A 17,548-nucleotide genomic window follows, 5' to 3' on the forward strand; every position below is an offset into this window, starting at 1 on the left:
TATTCACCAAGAGCTCAGATTTTCCGATCCCATAGCCCTCGCCATGCCGTGATCGGCTGTCGCTTCAGAGTTTTGGGTCAATGCTGCATTCCATGATAATCCTTTAGTTGCACAGGTACCTACCTGACCTGATCGGATACCTGCCCGTCAGGACAGCAGCTCTGCTCGGGGTGCATAGTGCAGCTGCAGCTATATGCTGTGTCAGCGTTACTCCATCCTTCGCCAGGCTGTCTATATGGGGTGTCCTGCAACAGGAAACAATATGCATGGAGGAGAAAAGTTTCGCAAAGTAGAAACATGAAAAATAAAACCCCAACAGGAATATTACGGATTTATGCTGTTTACTCGTGGGCTCCTATGGTTTGGGAGATTCCAATGAAATCTTGCAAGACAGTAGCAATGCAGTGTTCTTTACATATTTCATGGCAACAACGTAAAATCATTGTGCATTAGTTATTTCCCTTTTTTGGTATAAATGCCACACTTTGGAAATGTTTTTCTTCCCCTTGTTTATCTGAGCCATTGGCCACAATTTGGAATTGCCCAATTTGAGTGAAAACAGTCCCACATCAAAATTTGTGTTTGTGAATCAGAGGCTGAACGGGCCACACTGTACTTTTTTCTTCTTTACTTGACCAAATCATAAATGTCCCTGATGTACCGTTTCAGTTTCGATCTGGTTCTCTACATTTCTGTGTGCAGTCTTCCGTTACTGTCTCTGGTTAGCCACTTCTCCCCATTTACGTATCCCTCTGTCTTGAGGCTCTTAAGTGGCCAATTGTTAGTTTTTCAGCTTTTACTGCACAGGTGAGTCTTTGGTAAGGGCTGGAAGCATCCCTCCCCACAAGGCCCCATATTCTCCCCCCAGCCCCTTCAATTTGGCCACCCTTTCACCTGCCGTGACAATATCCCAGACTTATCTTAAGTTTGGCAACCAATAAGCATCTGTTCTTGGGTGACTGCCTGTAATTCCAGCAGTGGCCACTGCTCAAACCTGGCACTGCTGAGACTGCAGAGCTGCTGGCCAATTGGACTAGCTGGCACCTCTCTGTGGTGGAACGTCCTCTTCAGATGGGTGCAGAAGTCTCAAACTGAGGCAATTCAAGTCCCGTGGAGCATAGATGGTTCCCAGGCGGGGCAGGGCATTCCCTGTCAACTCTTAGGCTGGTGGGATGGGCAAATCCGCCGTCTGAAAAATCCTCCCAATTAATTATCTGATTGTGGCCAATGGCCCCTCAGATTCTCTGTTCCAGAAACTCTTTATCCCCCTCCCACACCATCCACCCACCTCCCGAAAATTCATAATCATCTCACATTGGACTTAACACACATCAGGTAGGTTCCATGTACAGCCATCCCTCTGTGTCTATCTTGTAAATATTGATCATTCTGACTTTACTTCCCATTAGTTCAAAACACTTTACTTTCAAAGCCGAGTCACCATGAGAAATATTAATTTGAGAAAAAATCATTTTGCGCTGCACCTCAAGACTAAATTTCACTCAGATTAATGCCCTTCCAGATTAAATTTCACTCTGTTCTGCCCTTTTGTCGCAAGTGAGCACTTGTTCTTCAGCTCAAATTTATGGGGTATTAATTTATACCATAGCACATGAAAAAAAATACCCAATTAAAAGAGCTCACATCTATTTTATAACCAATTAAACAGATATTTACAACTGGCTCAAATGGACCTGCAATTAAGCAAACAAGTTAACAAGTTTAAACTGGTCCAACTATTAACAGACATGAACAGACTCTGTGGAAATAAAACTGAAAGTTTCAGTTCTTACATCTCAATCACTCCGGCTAAGGCCCTTTTGTACCCTTGCTACAAGCAGGTCGAGGCACTTGTGTTTTGCATTGGTCACTTGTGGATTCAGCATTGTGCGCACACTCTGGGCTTCCTTATGACATCCTGCGGCTACCAAACCCTGGAGAGATATTCTGAGTGAGAGTTTGAACGCTACACAAATGTGGAGTTTTCTGCAGCTTGGTTTGCTAGGTTTCCGTGAATTTCAGCCAATCAGCTAACGGTTTATGTGTTGGTCAGAAGGCTTGGACTTCCTGCTGACCCAAGGTTGAAATAAAGAGAGCTGGACATGGTTCCTGGCTAGGTCAGAGATGACTCACATTGCTGAGCATCTATCTTTAGTATAAATTATGGTCAATGAAGTTTGCTGGACTAATTTTGGTCACCGAGAGGGTCTCCAGTAATCTTCCATATATTACATGGTAGGAAGGGCCCAAATCTGAGGCATCACAATTGTATGGGCCAGGCCAGATAGACCAGGTGACCTTTCACCATCTGATGTTTTTGTCGGTGCTTCAGAAGAGGGTGACTGTAGGATAACTTAATAAAAACATTTTTCAATGACACAAAAATGAACATGGTGCCAGATTCCTCCAATTCCGGTCTCTCACCCATCCCTGATTGTCAAGGTGCCATTTACAGAGCAGAAAGAGACAATTCGATCCATCAAGTCAATGCCAACTCTCTGTCAGTGCAATTCTCCTGTAAGTGTATTTCCTTCAAGTGCCGATCCAATTTCCTTTTCAAATTGATTGTCTCTACTTCCACTGCGAATCACAAATCCTTACCACTTGCAGCGTGAAAATGTTCTTCCACAGCCCCTCTGTAGCTCTTGCGCCCAACCTTATATCTGTGTCCCCCTCGTCCTTGTGCCATCAACTAATAGGAACAGTTTTTGCTTTCTAAATTATCTAAGACAGCAATCATTTTGTATTTCTCGATCAAATCCTCTCTCCCATCCCTCAATCTCCTCTACTCCAAGTACAACCCCAGCTTCTCCAACCTAACCATGTATCGAAAATATCCTATCCTTGGAGCCATTCTGGTCTGTATCATCTCAGGTTTCTCACATATTTCCTAGTGTGGTGACCCCCACCCCCCCCCCAACCGAAGCCCGCACCGACGGTGGCTGCCGTATTCTCCGGCACTGTCTGTTTCTCAGGCAGGGGCGGGATTCCCGCCATGACAGTCGGCCCCCCGCCGATTCTCCAGGCCCCGATGGGCCGAGCAGCTGTCCATTTTTGGCCAGTCCCGACGGCGTGAATCACTCAACTCGCGCACCGGCAGGACCTGGCAGGTGAGTATGCGTAGGCAGTCCTCAGGGGGGTGCGGTAGGGATCATACCCCGGGAGGGGGGTGGGGCCCACAGTGGCCTGGCCTGCGATCGGGACCCACCGATCCGCGGGCGGGCTTTTACCGTGGGGGCACTTCTTTCTTCTGCGCCAGCCCCTGTCGGGCTCCGCCATGGCCGGCGCGGAGAAGAGAACCCCCGCGCATGCACCAAAATACGGCGGTCGGTCTGCGCATGCGCGGAATCATGCCGGCGGTTCTGCACATGCGTGGGATCACGTCAGCCCTTTGGTGCATGCGCGAACTCGCCGACTGGAGCGGCACCAACCCCTCCGCCATCCACCTAGTACCCAAAAATGCGGAGAATTCCATATTTTCGGGGGCTGTTGACGCTGGAGTGGTTGGCGCCGGTTTTCCCGCCGGCGTGGGGACTTAGCTCCCAGAAGGGAGAATCCGGGCCCAGATCTGGATGTAATATTCCAGTTGATGCCTAACCAGAGTTTTATAAAGGTTCCACATAACTTCCCTGCTTTTGCACTTAATTATGAAGCTCAAGACTCCATATGCTTTGCTACCTACGTGCCCCATATGTCCTGCCATCATTAAGGATAAACATCCTGTGGTCCCTGTGTTTCTGCATAGCTTTTAGAACTGTGCATTAAGTCTATATTGTCTCTCCTTATCCCTTCTGCCAAAATGCATCATCTCACAGTCCTCTGTATTAAATTCCATCTTGTCTCCCCATTCCGCTAGCCCCTCAATGGCTGGGATTTTCCGGCCCTGGTGTGGCGGACCTGCCTCAGGAGATTCGGTGGCCCAGCCAAACGCCCATCGACATTCGGCAGGACCGGATGATTGTGGCAGTGGGTGGGGCCAGAAAACCTGATATCCGGTGGCAGTGGACTGGCCTCATCCTCGCTGTGGGCCACTCTTCCAAGTTTGGTATCAGTGGCAAATTTTTAAATGTTACTCCTGATTCCAGTATCTAAGTCGTTTAGATAGTGTTATGGGCCAGGGTTTAGAGAACGCCAAAGTATATCATGGAGTTCACCTGACCCACAACTGTTTATAGATTATGGTTATGAGGAGCATAAGAGCCTACCTTTCAGGTGTTATTCGAGGCCTTAAGCACTTTTAATCAAAAACGAAGTTAATTCCACAAATTCAGTTAACATTTCTTAAAACACACACAGTAAGCATTTTATCAACTACAAACATAAATACCCCACACAGCCACAGTTCTCTATATATATATAAAACCCTTAATAACTACCCTTTCAACTGTTTCAATTTGCTAACAACATCCATTAAAACCAGGAAAACCCTTTTTAGCAAAACAGTAGGTTTGAATTCTTGCCAGAAAACAGTTATCACTTTTAAATTATGAAGTGATCTGGACACCTTTTAACATGGAGAGAGAGAGAGAGAGACACACAAGAGAAATCTTCTTTGTCTGAATCCAGTTTCCAACAGTGTAAACCAAAAGTAAAACCCAGTGCCACAGCCCAGCTCAAAACGAAAGTAAAAACCAGTGCCACAGCCCAGCTCCACCCACTCAATGACATCACTGCAGCCATTTGAGAAGACAAAACATTTCTTAAAGGGACACTCCCATGTCAATAGATCAGAAAAGCAATGGTCCTCGCACTAAACCTTCGGAAACATCATTGTCCACTATCCTTCAGCCTGAAAAAAATAACCATTTCCCACATATTTGGTCAATTTTCTTATTCAAGTTAACATAAACCTTCCTATTCTGTGAAGCTTGATTTTGTTAACCAACCTTTTATGCTGAACTTTGTTAAAAAGTTCTTAAATTCTATGCAGACAACATCCATTCCATTCATAAAACTTCTGCATCACTTCTTCAAAAATCATAAGATCTATCTCTGTCTTAAAGACACTCAGTGATTTGGCTGCCACCGACTTCTGTTGCAATGAGTTCCAGAGATTCACCACCCTCTGGGTGAAGAAATTCCTCCTCATCTCGGTTTTCAAGGATCGTCCCGTTAGTCCAGGGGTGGGCAAACTACGGCCCGACAAAGGTTTTTATGCGGCCCGCCAATGAGGTGCCCGGAATCATAACCGGCATTTTTGAAAAGCCGCCGGGGAAAAGCCGCTGAAGTAAATGCGCTTATTGAATAAGCGCATTGACTTCAGCGGCTTTTCAAAAATGCCGGTTATGATTCCGGGCACCTCATTGGCGGGCCGCATAAAAACGTGCGTAGTGGGGTGGATGAGTGGGGCTGTCTCATTGGTCGGTTTAGTTGGGCGTGCGACCAATAGGAGTCCAGGTTACAAACAATAAGCCTTATTATTGTTTGTAACCTGGACTCCTATTGGTCGCACACCCAACTAAACCGACCAATGAGTCAGCCCCACTCATCCACCCCACTACGCGCGTTTTTATCGTTGACTCGGCCAGGCTGTGCTTCTGTCAGCGTTAAGGATCAGCACAAGCAACTTGACACCTGATTTCAACAAACTGGTAAATGACTGCAGTCAGATGCATCATTCTCATTGACATTGTTCTGTTACTTACTGAGTTACTTTGTTTTTCAAATAAATGTGCTTTTTTTTCTTTAAAGACCTTTTATTTTGGCTATTTAAAATATTAATTATTTTACTTAATATACTATGCGGCCCTTTAAAATTGTGAATTTCTGAATGTGGCCCTTGCACGGAAAAGTTTGCCCACCCCTGCTTTAGTCTGAGATTAGGTAAGTCAAGAATGATCTCCCTTTTGCACTGCCGCTCCTTAAACTTGAACCTCTCCGAGTGCCTGTTGACTTTCTTCCCTGATCATTGTTTCTACAGATGTGCGAGAGAGCATCCTATCCGGCTGCATTACAGCTTGGTATGGGAACTGCTCGGTCCAAGATCGCTAGAAACTGCAGTGTGGTAAACTCAGCCCAACGCATCACACAAGCTTGCCACCCCCACATTGATTCTGTCTACACCTCCCACTGCCTCAAGAAGGCAGACAGCATTGTCAGAGACCCCTCCCACCCAGGCATTGCCTTCTTCCAGACTCTTCCATCAGGCAGAAGGTACAAAAGTCTGAAGACCCGCACATCCAGACATAGGAACAGCTTATTCCCCACAGCTACAAGACTCCTCAATGACTCCCCCTCCGTCTGATCTGTTCCCTGTAAGAACACTATTCATGACGCCCAATGCTGCTCTTGCTCATGTATTTGCTTTGTTTGGCCCCTTGTTCCACACTGTAACCAATCACTGTTTGTCGATGTACCATTTGTCAATGTTCTCTGTTGATTATTCTTTTGTCTATTATGTACGTACTGTGTATGTTCCCTCGGCCGCAGAAAAATACTTGTCACAGTACTTCAGTACATGTGACAATAAATCAAATCAAAAATCAAATCAATTCCAAAATCATGCCCATCACTGATTTTAAACTGACAGGTCTATAATTATTTGGATTGTCCGTGGACCATTTCTTCATTATGGGTGTTGCATTTGCCGCTCTCCAATCCTCTGGCACCTCCCCACCCTCATACTTAGGGAAGAGACAAATTTTGCCACACAATCGTGTGTGTACAGAGAGTATAGTAAGGGGCTAAGTACGCAGCCTTGCGGGGCCCCAGTATTGAGGAATATCGTGGAGGAGGTGTCGTTGTTTATCCTTAATGATTGTGATCTATGGGTCAGGAAGTCGAGGATCCAGTTGCAGAGGGAAGAATCAAGTCCTAGGTTTTGGAGTTTTGATGTGAGCTTGCTTGGATTATGGTGTTGAAAGCGGAGCTGTAGTCAATGAATAGGAGTCTGATGTGGGAGTCCTTGTTGTTGAGATGCTCCAGCAATGAGTGTTGGACCAGGAAGACAGCGCCTGCTGTGGACCGGTTGTGGCAGTATGGGAATTGCAGTGGATCATGGCATTTTGGGAGTATGGAGTTAATGTGTCTCATGACCAACTTCTCAAAGCACTTCATAATGATTGATGTCAAGGCCACTGGATGATAGTAACGGAGGCACGTTGCCTGGTTCTTCTTTGGCACCGGTATGAGGTGGTCTTCTTGAAGCAGGTAGGACTCTCGGGTCGGAGTAGGGAGAGGTTGAAGATGTCGATGAATACACCCGCCAGTTGTGCAGCGCAGGATCTGAGTGCACGACCAGGGACTCCGTCAGGACCCATTGCTTTCCGAGGGTTCACTTTCAAGAAGGCCAATCTGACTTTGGAGGCTGTGACGATAGATATAGTATGAGTATGGTTGGGCATTGCTAATCCAAATCTTAAGAGCCATCTTCTATCCAAGGTAGCAGTGTCTTCAGCTGCCTCGGTCCCAAGCTACGGAATTCCCTCCCCAAGCCTCATCACCACTGTCTCTGTCTTTAAGACTCCCCTTAAAACTCACCTCTCCAAGTCTTACGTAGCTCATTATTCAATTATTTTTGGCCCCTAGTTCAATTCTGTTTGATCATCGCTCCTGTGAGCCACCTTGGGACATTTACATCAGTGAAGGTGGTGGGAAATATTTCTACCTCTGCAGCCTTCGCTCTAAATAAACCAGTCGGCAAACCACATTGCTGTTCGTAAGGGATGAGATCCATGTAAATTAGAGCGGAACAAAAATGGTCCACTCCTGACCTGCAGGGGACAATGTTCCCTTTCTGCACCATTCAAGCATCAGAATACAGCGTAGGACCTGGTGGAGAAAGAATCCCAATCATCAAGGTGGACATCACTGTTGAGTGGCAGTAAAGTGATGCACGGGATTCAGATGAGATGCAAAACAGTCTGTCTTCACAGATCCCGTGACACTATTCAAAGTAAAGCAGGGGAGTTGTCTCCATTGTCCCGGCTAATATTTATCCCTCAAGGTCACTAAAACAGATTGTATGGTCATTATGTGAGGAAGGATGTTCTTGCTATGGAGGGAGCGAAGGTTTACCAGGCTGATTCTTGGGATGGCAGGACTGTCATGTGAGGAGAAACTAAGTCGGTTAGGGTTATATTCATTAGAGTTTAGAAGAAATGAAATGAAATGAAAATCGCTTATTGTCACGAGTAGGCTTCAATGAAGTTACTGTGAAAAGCCCCTAGTCGCCACATTCCGGCACCTGTTCGGGGAGGCTGGTACGGGAGGCTGGAGTGAGAGGGGATCTCATAGAAACTTATAAAATTCTAACAGGATTAGACAGGGTAGATTCAGAAAGAATGTTCCCAATGGTGGGGAGTCCAGAACTAGGGGTCATAGTTTGAGGATAAGGGGTAAACCTTTTAGGGTTGAGGTGAGGAGAAACCTCTTCGCCCAGAGATGGTGAAAGTACCATAGAAAGTAGTTGAGGTCAAAACATTGTGTAATTTCAAGAAGGAATTAGATATAGCTCTTGGGGCTAAAAGGATCAAGGAATATGGGAGGAAGGCGGGATCAGGATATTGAACTTGATTATGTTCGTCTAGGGGTATGATTCTCACTTTTGGGTGTTTCGGCCTCAAAATGTGCAAAAGGTCCTGGGTTCAAATCGCGGACGAGAGGGGCGGCACAGTAGCACAGTGGTTAGATCTGTTGCTTCACAGCACCAGGGACCTGGGTTCGATTCCCGGCTTGGATCACTGTCTGTGCGGAGTCTGCATGTTCTCCCCATGTCTGCGTGGGTTTCCTCCAGTTTCCTCCCACAGTCTAAAGATGTGCAGGTTAGGTGGATTGGCCATGCTAAATTGCCCCATGGTGTCCAAAAAGGTTAGGTGGGGTTACTGGGATAGGGTGGAGGTGTGAGCGCTCTTTCCCAAGGCCTGGGCAGACTGGATGGGCCGAATGGCCTCCTTCTACAATGTAAATTCTATGATAATGGATGGTGGAGCAGGCTGGAAGGGCTGAATGGCCTCCTCCTGCTTCTATTTTCTATGTATCAATACATTGCAGTTTTTTCTGTGTGTAGATTGACTGCCACATCTCCTAGAATCATAGAATTTACAGTGCAGAAGGAGGCCATTCGGTCCATCGAGTCTGCACTGGCCCTTGGAAAGAGTACCCAATTAGGCCCACACGTCCACCCTATCCCGTTAACCCCAGCTAACCTTTTTGGACACTAAGGGCAATTTAGCATGGTCAATCCACCTAACCTGCACATCTTTGGACTGTGGAAGGAAACCGGAGCATCTGGAGGAAACCCATGCAAACACGGGGAGAATGTGCAGACTCCGCACAGACAGTGACCCAAGCCAGGGATCGAACCTGGGACCCTGGAGCTGTGAAGCAACTGTGCTAACCAGTGTTGCCACTGTATTACATTACAACTACACTTGGGAACAAAAGCACTTCATTGGCTGTAAAGTGTATTAGAAAATGCCGAGGTTGTGAAAGGAATCGGATAAATGCAAATTGTGCAAGTCCATTTGCTTGGTGGTGATTAACAACAAAATCACTGCCTGAAGCCAGGGAGGAAGGAAGAATGCTGACAGTTCAGTGCCACTGGCTGTGTTTAGTAATACAGAAAGGGAGAGAGATTCCTGCCAATATCGTAACTTCCTCCCACTGACAATATGCTGATAACAGAAACCAATGCTTCAAACAGTACTGATACCGCAATTCAAATTTGCCCATTCTCCCACAGCTATTTGTGCAAGACTGTACGTTTTGTTTTGAAGTGCAATTCAAAAAGAATTTGCGATAAGACGTGTGGACTCTTCACTTCGACAACTTTGTTGCATCGAGCGCAAGTACTTCTCATCTCTGCCGGGCTACTTGCCAATCGGGGCGCCCTTCCTCTGAAGGTGCCAGCGCCTGGGACACAGCGACTCCACCGGTGCCCTCCAGCTACATGCTCTGCTTCATGCATTGTCATCAGCGATTTATCAGACTGCCTCCACCTTCGGAGCACTGCTCTGAACACCGGGATGGAATTTCGGACATGAACTTGGAACCTCCAAAACCTCTTGACGAGGGTGTCCGTAAATGCAAACGATCCCACAACGTTTGGGATCTTAATCTGTGCAGCATGAATCATAGAAAGGTTACGGCACAGGGAGAGGCCACTTGGCCCTTTGTTTCTGCGGCAACCAAACAAGCCACCCAGTCTAACCCCACTTTCCAGCATTTGGGCAGTAGCTTTGCACTTCTAGTGCACATCCAGACATCTTTTAAATGAGTGGGGGGGTTCCTGTCTCTTTCAGGCAGTGAGTTTCTGACCCGTACTGCCTTCTGGATGAAAATGTTCTTTCCTCATCCCCTCTCTAATCATAGATTATCATAGAATTTACAGTGCAGAAGGAGGCCACTCGGCCCATCGAGTCTGCACCGGCTCTTGGATAGAGCACCCTACCCGAGGTGAACACCTCTACCCTATCCCCATAACCCAGTAACCCCACCCAACACTAAGGGCAATTTTGGACACTAAGGGCAATTTAGCATGGCCAATCCACCTAACCTGCACATCTTTGGACTGTGGGAGGAAACCGGAGCACCCGGAGGAAACCCACGCACACACGGGGAGGATGTGCAGACTCTGCACAGACAGTGACCCAAGCCGGAATCGAACCTGGGACCCTGGAGCTGTGAAGCAATTGTGCTAACCACTATGCTACCGTGCTGCTCCTAATGATTCTAACAAACATTTTAAATCTATGACCCTTGGTCACTGACCTCTCTGCCAAAGTAAATGGGCCCTTTCCCATCCAATCTATCCAGGCCTCTCTCCACTTTGTTCATCTCAATCAAATCTCCCCTCAGCATCTTCTGTCCCAGGGAGAACAACCCCAGCTTATCCAAACTGTCCTCATAGCTGTAATTTTCCAGTGCTTGCAACAGCCCCGTAAATCTCCTCTGCGCCAACTCTTATGCAATCACATTCTTTCTGTCATCATAGAATTTACAGAGCAGAAGGAGGCCACTTGGCCAATCCATAACACCATAAGACATAGGAGCAGAAGTAGGCCACTTGCTCCATCGAGTCTACTCCGCCATTCAATCATAGCTGATATTTTCTCCTCCCCATTCTCCTGCATTCTCCCCATAACCTCTGATCCCCTTAGCTCGATCTCGATCTCTGATCCCCTTAGCTCGATCTCGATCTCCAATCGAGTCTGCACTGGACCTTGGAAAGAGCACCCTACTTAAGCCCACACCTCCACCCTATCCCCGTAACGCAGTAACCCCATCTAACATTTTTAGGACACTAAGGCAATTTAGCATGGCCAATCCACCTAACCTGCACATCTTTTGACTGTGGGAGGAAACCGAAGCACCCGGAGGAAACCTACGCAGACACGAGGAGAAAGTGCAGACTCCGCACAGACAGTGACCCAAGCCGGGAATCGAACTGGGACGCAGGTGCTGTGAAGCAACAGTGCTAACCATTGTGCTACCATGCCACACACATTGGTTGCAACCTCCCTGCTCTTGCAATTTATGCCTCCCTCACTTCCTGTACACCTCTCAGTCCGCTCTCATTAATTGTGTTTTTTTTGTTGCCTTGTTTGACCTCTTCAAATGCACCACCTCATACTTCGCAGTGTTGCATTCCATTTGTCACTTTGCTGCCAACTGATCAGGACATTGATATCTTCCTGCATCCTTTTGCTATCCTCCTCATTATCAACCAAACAACCATTTTGTGTCGTCTGCAAGCTTCGTGATCATTCTCCGTACATTTATTTCCAAATCATTAATATATATCACAAAAAGCAGGGGAGTGAGGTGTAGAGTCTAGTGGACTGGAAACAGCCTTCCAGTCGCAAAAATACCCATCAACAGTTACCCTCTGTTTCTTCCACTGAACCCATTTTAAAACATTCGACGTACTACATTTCCCTGGATCCCATGGGCTTTTATCTTTTTAACTAGTCTGCCATGTGGGACATCACGAGCCTTGCTGAAATCCATGTCGACCACTTCAACTGCACTACCCTCATCACCTCTGTTACTTCCTCAAAGATTTAAATCTAGTTAATCAGACGCGACTTTCCCTGCAGAAAAATTCATGCTGACTGTCCTTGATTAATCCATGCCTTTCCCAATGACAGTTTATCCGGTTTCACAGAATCCATCCGGAACGTTTCCCACTACTGAGGTCAGACTGACTGCCTTGTAATTATTCGGTCCAACCCTCGTCTCCTTTTTAAACAACGGTACAACTGTAGCTGACCTCCAATCCTCAGGCACCTCATTTATGTACAGTGAGGATTGGTTAAAATGAAAGTCAGACCTTCTACTATTTACTTCCTGACTTACTTTAACAGCCTGGGGAACATTTCATCTGGCCCTGTTGATTTATCCTCTTTCAAGGATGCTAATCCCATCAATACTTCCTCTCTCCCTGTTTATCACATCTGATACATCACATTCCTTCTCCTTAACTACAATGTCTGCATCATCCCCTCTTTTGTGAAGACAGGTGCAAAGTATTCATCAAGGACCATATGCACAGACTTCCGCTGGCGGCCATGGAGTGAGTGGTCGCAAATTTGCCAGCTCCCGCTTGAGGAGGGTTTTTCGAACCTTTCCCCACTTATTGAGTGGCTGTTTCGGTGAAAAAAAGGCACAGGGGTGACTGAAGAAAGTTGAACTCCACTGGTGGGGCTAGTGGATGGATCTTTGGACCAGAAGTGGGTCGAGTAGGAGGGAGTAGTTGGAGCAAGAGAATCTTTGTGCGCCACAGGTCAAGATGGCGGAGGGTAAAGAGCCAGTCAGCCCTGCCTGCCCAGTGGTCAATGGAGCAGCTGGTGGACTTCTTACATGAGAAGTTCAGCCGGCAGAGGAGGGAAGCCCAGGAAGACCTAGCCAAGGCAGTGGAGCCATTAAAAGCGGGATCTGATTGTGTGGAACAGAGGCTGGAGCAGAGCCAGGCTATTCGGAAAGTGAAGGCGGGGGGGGGGGGGGAGACGAGGAATAACTTGCCTCATTGGTGGCCGAAATAGGAATGATGCGGGTGACTCAGAAATGGTTAAAGGAGAAAGTGGAGGACCTGGAGAATCGCTCACGCAGACAAAATCTAAGAATCATGGGGAGGCCTGAGGCATCGAGGGAGCAGATGCTGGCTCTTATGATCAGCAGGGGAGGGGGGGGGTGCCCCCCCGACCAGGTTGGTCGCATGAGAGGGCTGAATGGGCCAGTCAAACGGTTCGCACACTTGAGGAACTTGAAGGCGAACGTGGCCTTTTTACAAGAAACACACCTGAAGATCGGGGATCAGACAAGGCTAATAAAAGGGTGGGTAGGGCAAGTCTTTCATTCAGGGTTGGACATGAAGACGCGGGGCTGGCGGTGTCGGTAAACAAATTTGTGGCGTTTGAGGTGGTAAACATAGTGGTAGATTCGGGAGGGAGGTTCATAATGGTGAGTGGGAAGCTGGAGGGGATGCCAGAGGTTTTGGTTAATGTTTATGCCCCAAACTGGGATGATGTGGAATTGATGAGGTGGGTGCTTGGGACCTGGACTTGCACTGGTTGATTACGGTCTTTGAACCAGGTTTGGATGGGTCGAGCCCAACAAGGGTGTCAGCAGTGGCGAAGGAGCTGAAGTAGCTCATGGAGGACATGGGCGGGGGGAGGGTGGACCCATGGAGGTTTGGGAGACCCAGGGTGAAAGAGTTCTCGGACTTCTCTCATGTGCACAGGGTGTACTCGTGAATTGATTTTTTCCTGGTGGACAAGACGATGCTGGCGGGGGTGGTAGACTCGGGTACTCGGCGATCGTGGTTTCAGACCACACACCGCACTGGGTGAACTTGCAAGTGGACTGGGGGGGGGGGGGGGGGGGGGGGGGGGGCAGCGCCTGCAGTGGAGGTTGGACGTAGGGTTGTTAACGGATGAGGATGTGTGTGAGAAGTTGAAGCCGCTGTTTGGGGGTATGTGGAACTGAAAGATACAGTTGGTGTCATGGCTACCACGATGTGGGAGGCACTCAAGACAGTGGGTGGAGGGTGGGAAGAGAGTTCATATTGATCCAGGTGCATAGGGAGAAGGAGGAGGGAGCAGAGATGACAACGCTGGTTGTCAAGACTCTGTGGGTAGACAGGAGGTACTCAGAGCCCCGAAGTCAGGGTTGTTGAAGGAGAGGCAGAAGCTCCAGATGGAGTTTGGGCTGGTGACCACAGAGAAGGCGGTGGGGCAGTTGCGGAGGGCCAGAGGGGCAGTGTATGAGTACGGGGAGAAGGCTAGTAGGATGTTGGCCCATCAACTTAGTGGGCAGCACGGTAGCATTGTGGATAGCACAATCACTTCACAGCTCCAGGGTCCCAGGTTCGATTCCGGCTTGGATCACTGTCTGTGCGGAGTCTGCACATCCTCCCTGTGTGTGCGTGGGTTTCCTCCGGGTGCTCCGGTTTCCTCCCACAGTCCAAAGATGTGCAGGTTAGGTAGATTGGCCATGATAAATTGCCCTTAGTGTCCAAAATTGCCCTTAGTGTTGGGTGTGGTTACTGGGTTATGGGGATAGGGTGGAGGTGTTAACCTTGGGTAGGGTGCTCTTTCCAGGAGCCGGTGCAGACTCGATGGGCCGAATGGCCTCCTTCTGCACTGTAAATTCTATGATAACTCAGGAAGCAGGAGGCGACGAGGGAGATTGGAAGAGTGAAGAACAAGAGGGGAAGAGTGGTACTGGACTATTTGGAGGTGAATGGGGTATTTGGGGAGTTCTGCAGGAGGCTTTACAAATTGGAACCCCCGGCTGGGAGGGAGGGAATTTCTGGATGGGTTGGAGTTCCCCATGGTGGAGGAGGAACTGTTGGAGGGGCTGGGGGCCACTGGACCAGTGGAGGTGATGGAGGGCATGGGGGCGATGGAGGCAGGGAAGGTCCCGGACCTTCCAGAATTTTACAAGAAATTTTGGGGGAACCTGGGGCCTCTGCTGGTGAGGGGATACAATCAGGCGAGGGAAAAGGGGGAACTCCCCCCTACATTATCACAGGAAGCAGGTGTCGCCCTTTCCCGCTTTGTCGCTCTCGGGATAAGGTGCTTCGAGAGAAGGAGTGGGTGAGGGTAGGCTGCCCGAGATTTATAAGCAGCTAATGGACTGGGAGGGGCCCCGATAGGGAATGGAAATGGGAGGAGGAACTGGGGGGTGGGGTGGGCGGAAATGGAGGCCGGGTTGTGAGAGGAGGCCCTGAGGAGGGTGAATGCGTCCTCGTCGTGTGCGAGGCTCAGCCTTATCCAGTTTAAGGTAGTTCATAGGGCGCACATGATGCTGGCGAGGATGAATAGGTACTTTTAGGGGGTGGAGGACAGGTGTGGGCGGTGCATGGGGAGGCCCATGAACCATGTCCATTTGTTTTGGGCTAGTCCGATTTTGGCAGGGATTTGTGGACATAATGTCCGAGGTGTTGTGGCTGAATCATAGAATTTACAGTGCAGAAGGAGGCCATTCGCCCCATCGAGTCTGCACTAGCCCTTGGAAAGAACCATTTTACTTCAGCCCACGCCTCCTCTCTGTCTCTGTAACCCAGTAACCCCACCTAACCTTTTTGGACACTATGGAGCAATTTATCATAGTCGATCCACCTAACCGGTGGATCATTAGACTGTGGGAGGAAACTGGAGCACCCGGAGGAAACACACGCAGACATGGGGAGAACGTGCAAACTCCACACAGACAGTCACCCGAGGCCGGAATTGAACCCGGGGCCCTGGAGCTGTGAAGCAGCAGTGCTAACCACTGTGCCACCATGCCGCCCTGAAGGTGGTCCCGAGTCCAGAAGTGGCGATATTTGGAGTGTCGGAAGACACGGGAGTCCAGGGGGGGGGGGGGGGGGGGGAAGGGTGATTAAGGGGTTAAAATGGGGATGGGAGGAGGGGAATGGCAGGGGGTGTGGGATATTGGTTGGCTAGTCATTTATTTACTCTGATATTCCTGTCTGTTCTTGCTCTTGTTTTCGTTTGTTTATACAAATGCCTTAATAAAAATATATATATATATTTTTAAAAAGGACACATCTGCAGGCTCCACAAATAGGTCACCTTTTTGGTCATTTAAGAGCCCGACTCTTTCCTTAACTATTGATAAAGCATCTATGGCCTTCACCTTGATTTTCGTTGCCAATACTCTTATGTACCCTCTCTTTGCTTTCCTAATTTACACTTTAATTTCTCACCTCATCTTTTGATACTCTTCTTGGCTTCCTATAGTATTAAGTTCCCAGAGTTTGACATAAGCTTTCATTTCTGACTTATCTTACCCTGTTAGCTCCTTGACATCCAGGGAGCTCCAAGATTTGGCCTTTTTCTTTGCGGAATCATTTTTACTCCTAGAATCCCCGAGAATCTCCCCTTTGACTGCATTCCACTGATCTGATACTGATTTACCTGCAAGAAGTTGTTTCCAGTCTACCTTTGCTAAATCACTTGGCCTGCATCATAATGGGCGCGATCTACCATCCACGCTGCACCCGAAAAGCAACGCGCCATGGCTCAACGTGCCGGTTTCCCGGTAGCTGCCAGGAGCCCCTGTTCCCGGTATTTACCCAGCTCGTCACATCTCATGGGATCTAATGTGATCTAGTGAGACGTCGCGATGTGAAGCTCTCCCATTGAAACTGGGATCAGTTTTTGGCAAATCTAACCTTTTAGAGCGAGACAGCTTGTCTCACTCTAATATGCAGTTCCCGGAGGTAGCCATGGAATTGGGATCTACCCCCTCCGCCTTGGAGACCTCGGGCGAGCGCCGTTCAGTGCTGGTCTCCATGAACGGGAACCAGATGGAACGGCACTCGTGGAGGTCTCCCAGAGGATGGGAGGTTCCCAGATGCTTGCCCTCTGGGCAGCATTGTACCCCAGCACTGCTGGTGCCAGCCTGGCACCCTGGCAGTGCCACCTGGATGCCAATCTGGTGTTGCCAAGGTGCCCAGTTGGCACTGCCAGCAGCCAAGGGCACTGCTAAGGTGCCAAGCTGGCATTTAATGCGTGGTGGTGATCAGGCCGGGGGGGGGGGGGGGTCGGGCCCTATGCACACAAGATGGGATGCAGGGGGGTGTTGGTGACGAAGACCCTCTTATTGGTGAGTTGAGGCTTTGGGGATGTTCGGTTGTCATGTGTGGGGGTCTCGCCCTGCACCGCGGTGTTTCGGGGACCGGAACTCCTCAGTGCGGGAAAAGGGACTAAGTGTGGCCGCGGCCACACGTTCCCCGCTGAGGCACTGCGAGCGCCGGTAATAGGCAGCTAAACATGCTCACAATGAAACATAGTTCCCATTTGGTTCAATCGCGCCCGATATCAACAGCCTTGCCTCAGTGAATCGTGCTCTTGGCTCCTGAGTTTGAAGGCCGAGGGTTCAAGTCCCACTTCAGGCACTTAAGCCCAAAGTCCAGCCTGATTTCATTGAAAGAATGCTGCACTTTCAGAAGCATGCTTGTCATGTGAGTACCGTTAAGAAATGAGTGTTTTTTTATAGAATAACTGTAGTGGGTGTACCTTTAAGAAATGGGTGACTATTACTGCAGTGATGTCAGAGTGTGGGTGGAGCTGGGCTGTCTGTCAGCTTTTAGTTTCAC

General features: G+C 48.6%; 1 protein-coding gene across 2 annotated transcripts in view; it reads right to left on the reverse strand.

Annotated features, from left to right (window-relative positions):
• Positions 1–17,548, reverse strand: part of LOC119977124 (steryl-sulfatase-like) — a 149,029-nt gene that overhangs the window by 119,412 nt on the left and 12,069 nt on the right. For both annotated transcript variants that reach the window (XM_038817745.1, XM_038817744.1), the window contains exon 3: positions 124–245. In XM_038817745.1, the coding sequence (XP_038673673.1) occupies positions 124–245 (122 nt within the window). The remainder of the gene's footprint in view (positions 1–123; positions 246–17,548) is intronic.

This window comes from Scyliorhinus canicula, chromosome 14 (genome assembly GCF_902713615.1).
Source record: "Scyliorhinus canicula chromosome 14, sScyCan1.1, whole genome shotgun sequence".
NCBI classification, from domain to species: Eukaryota; Metazoa; Chordata; class Chondrichthyes; order Carcharhiniformes; family Scyliorhinidae; genus Scyliorhinus; species Scyliorhinus canicula.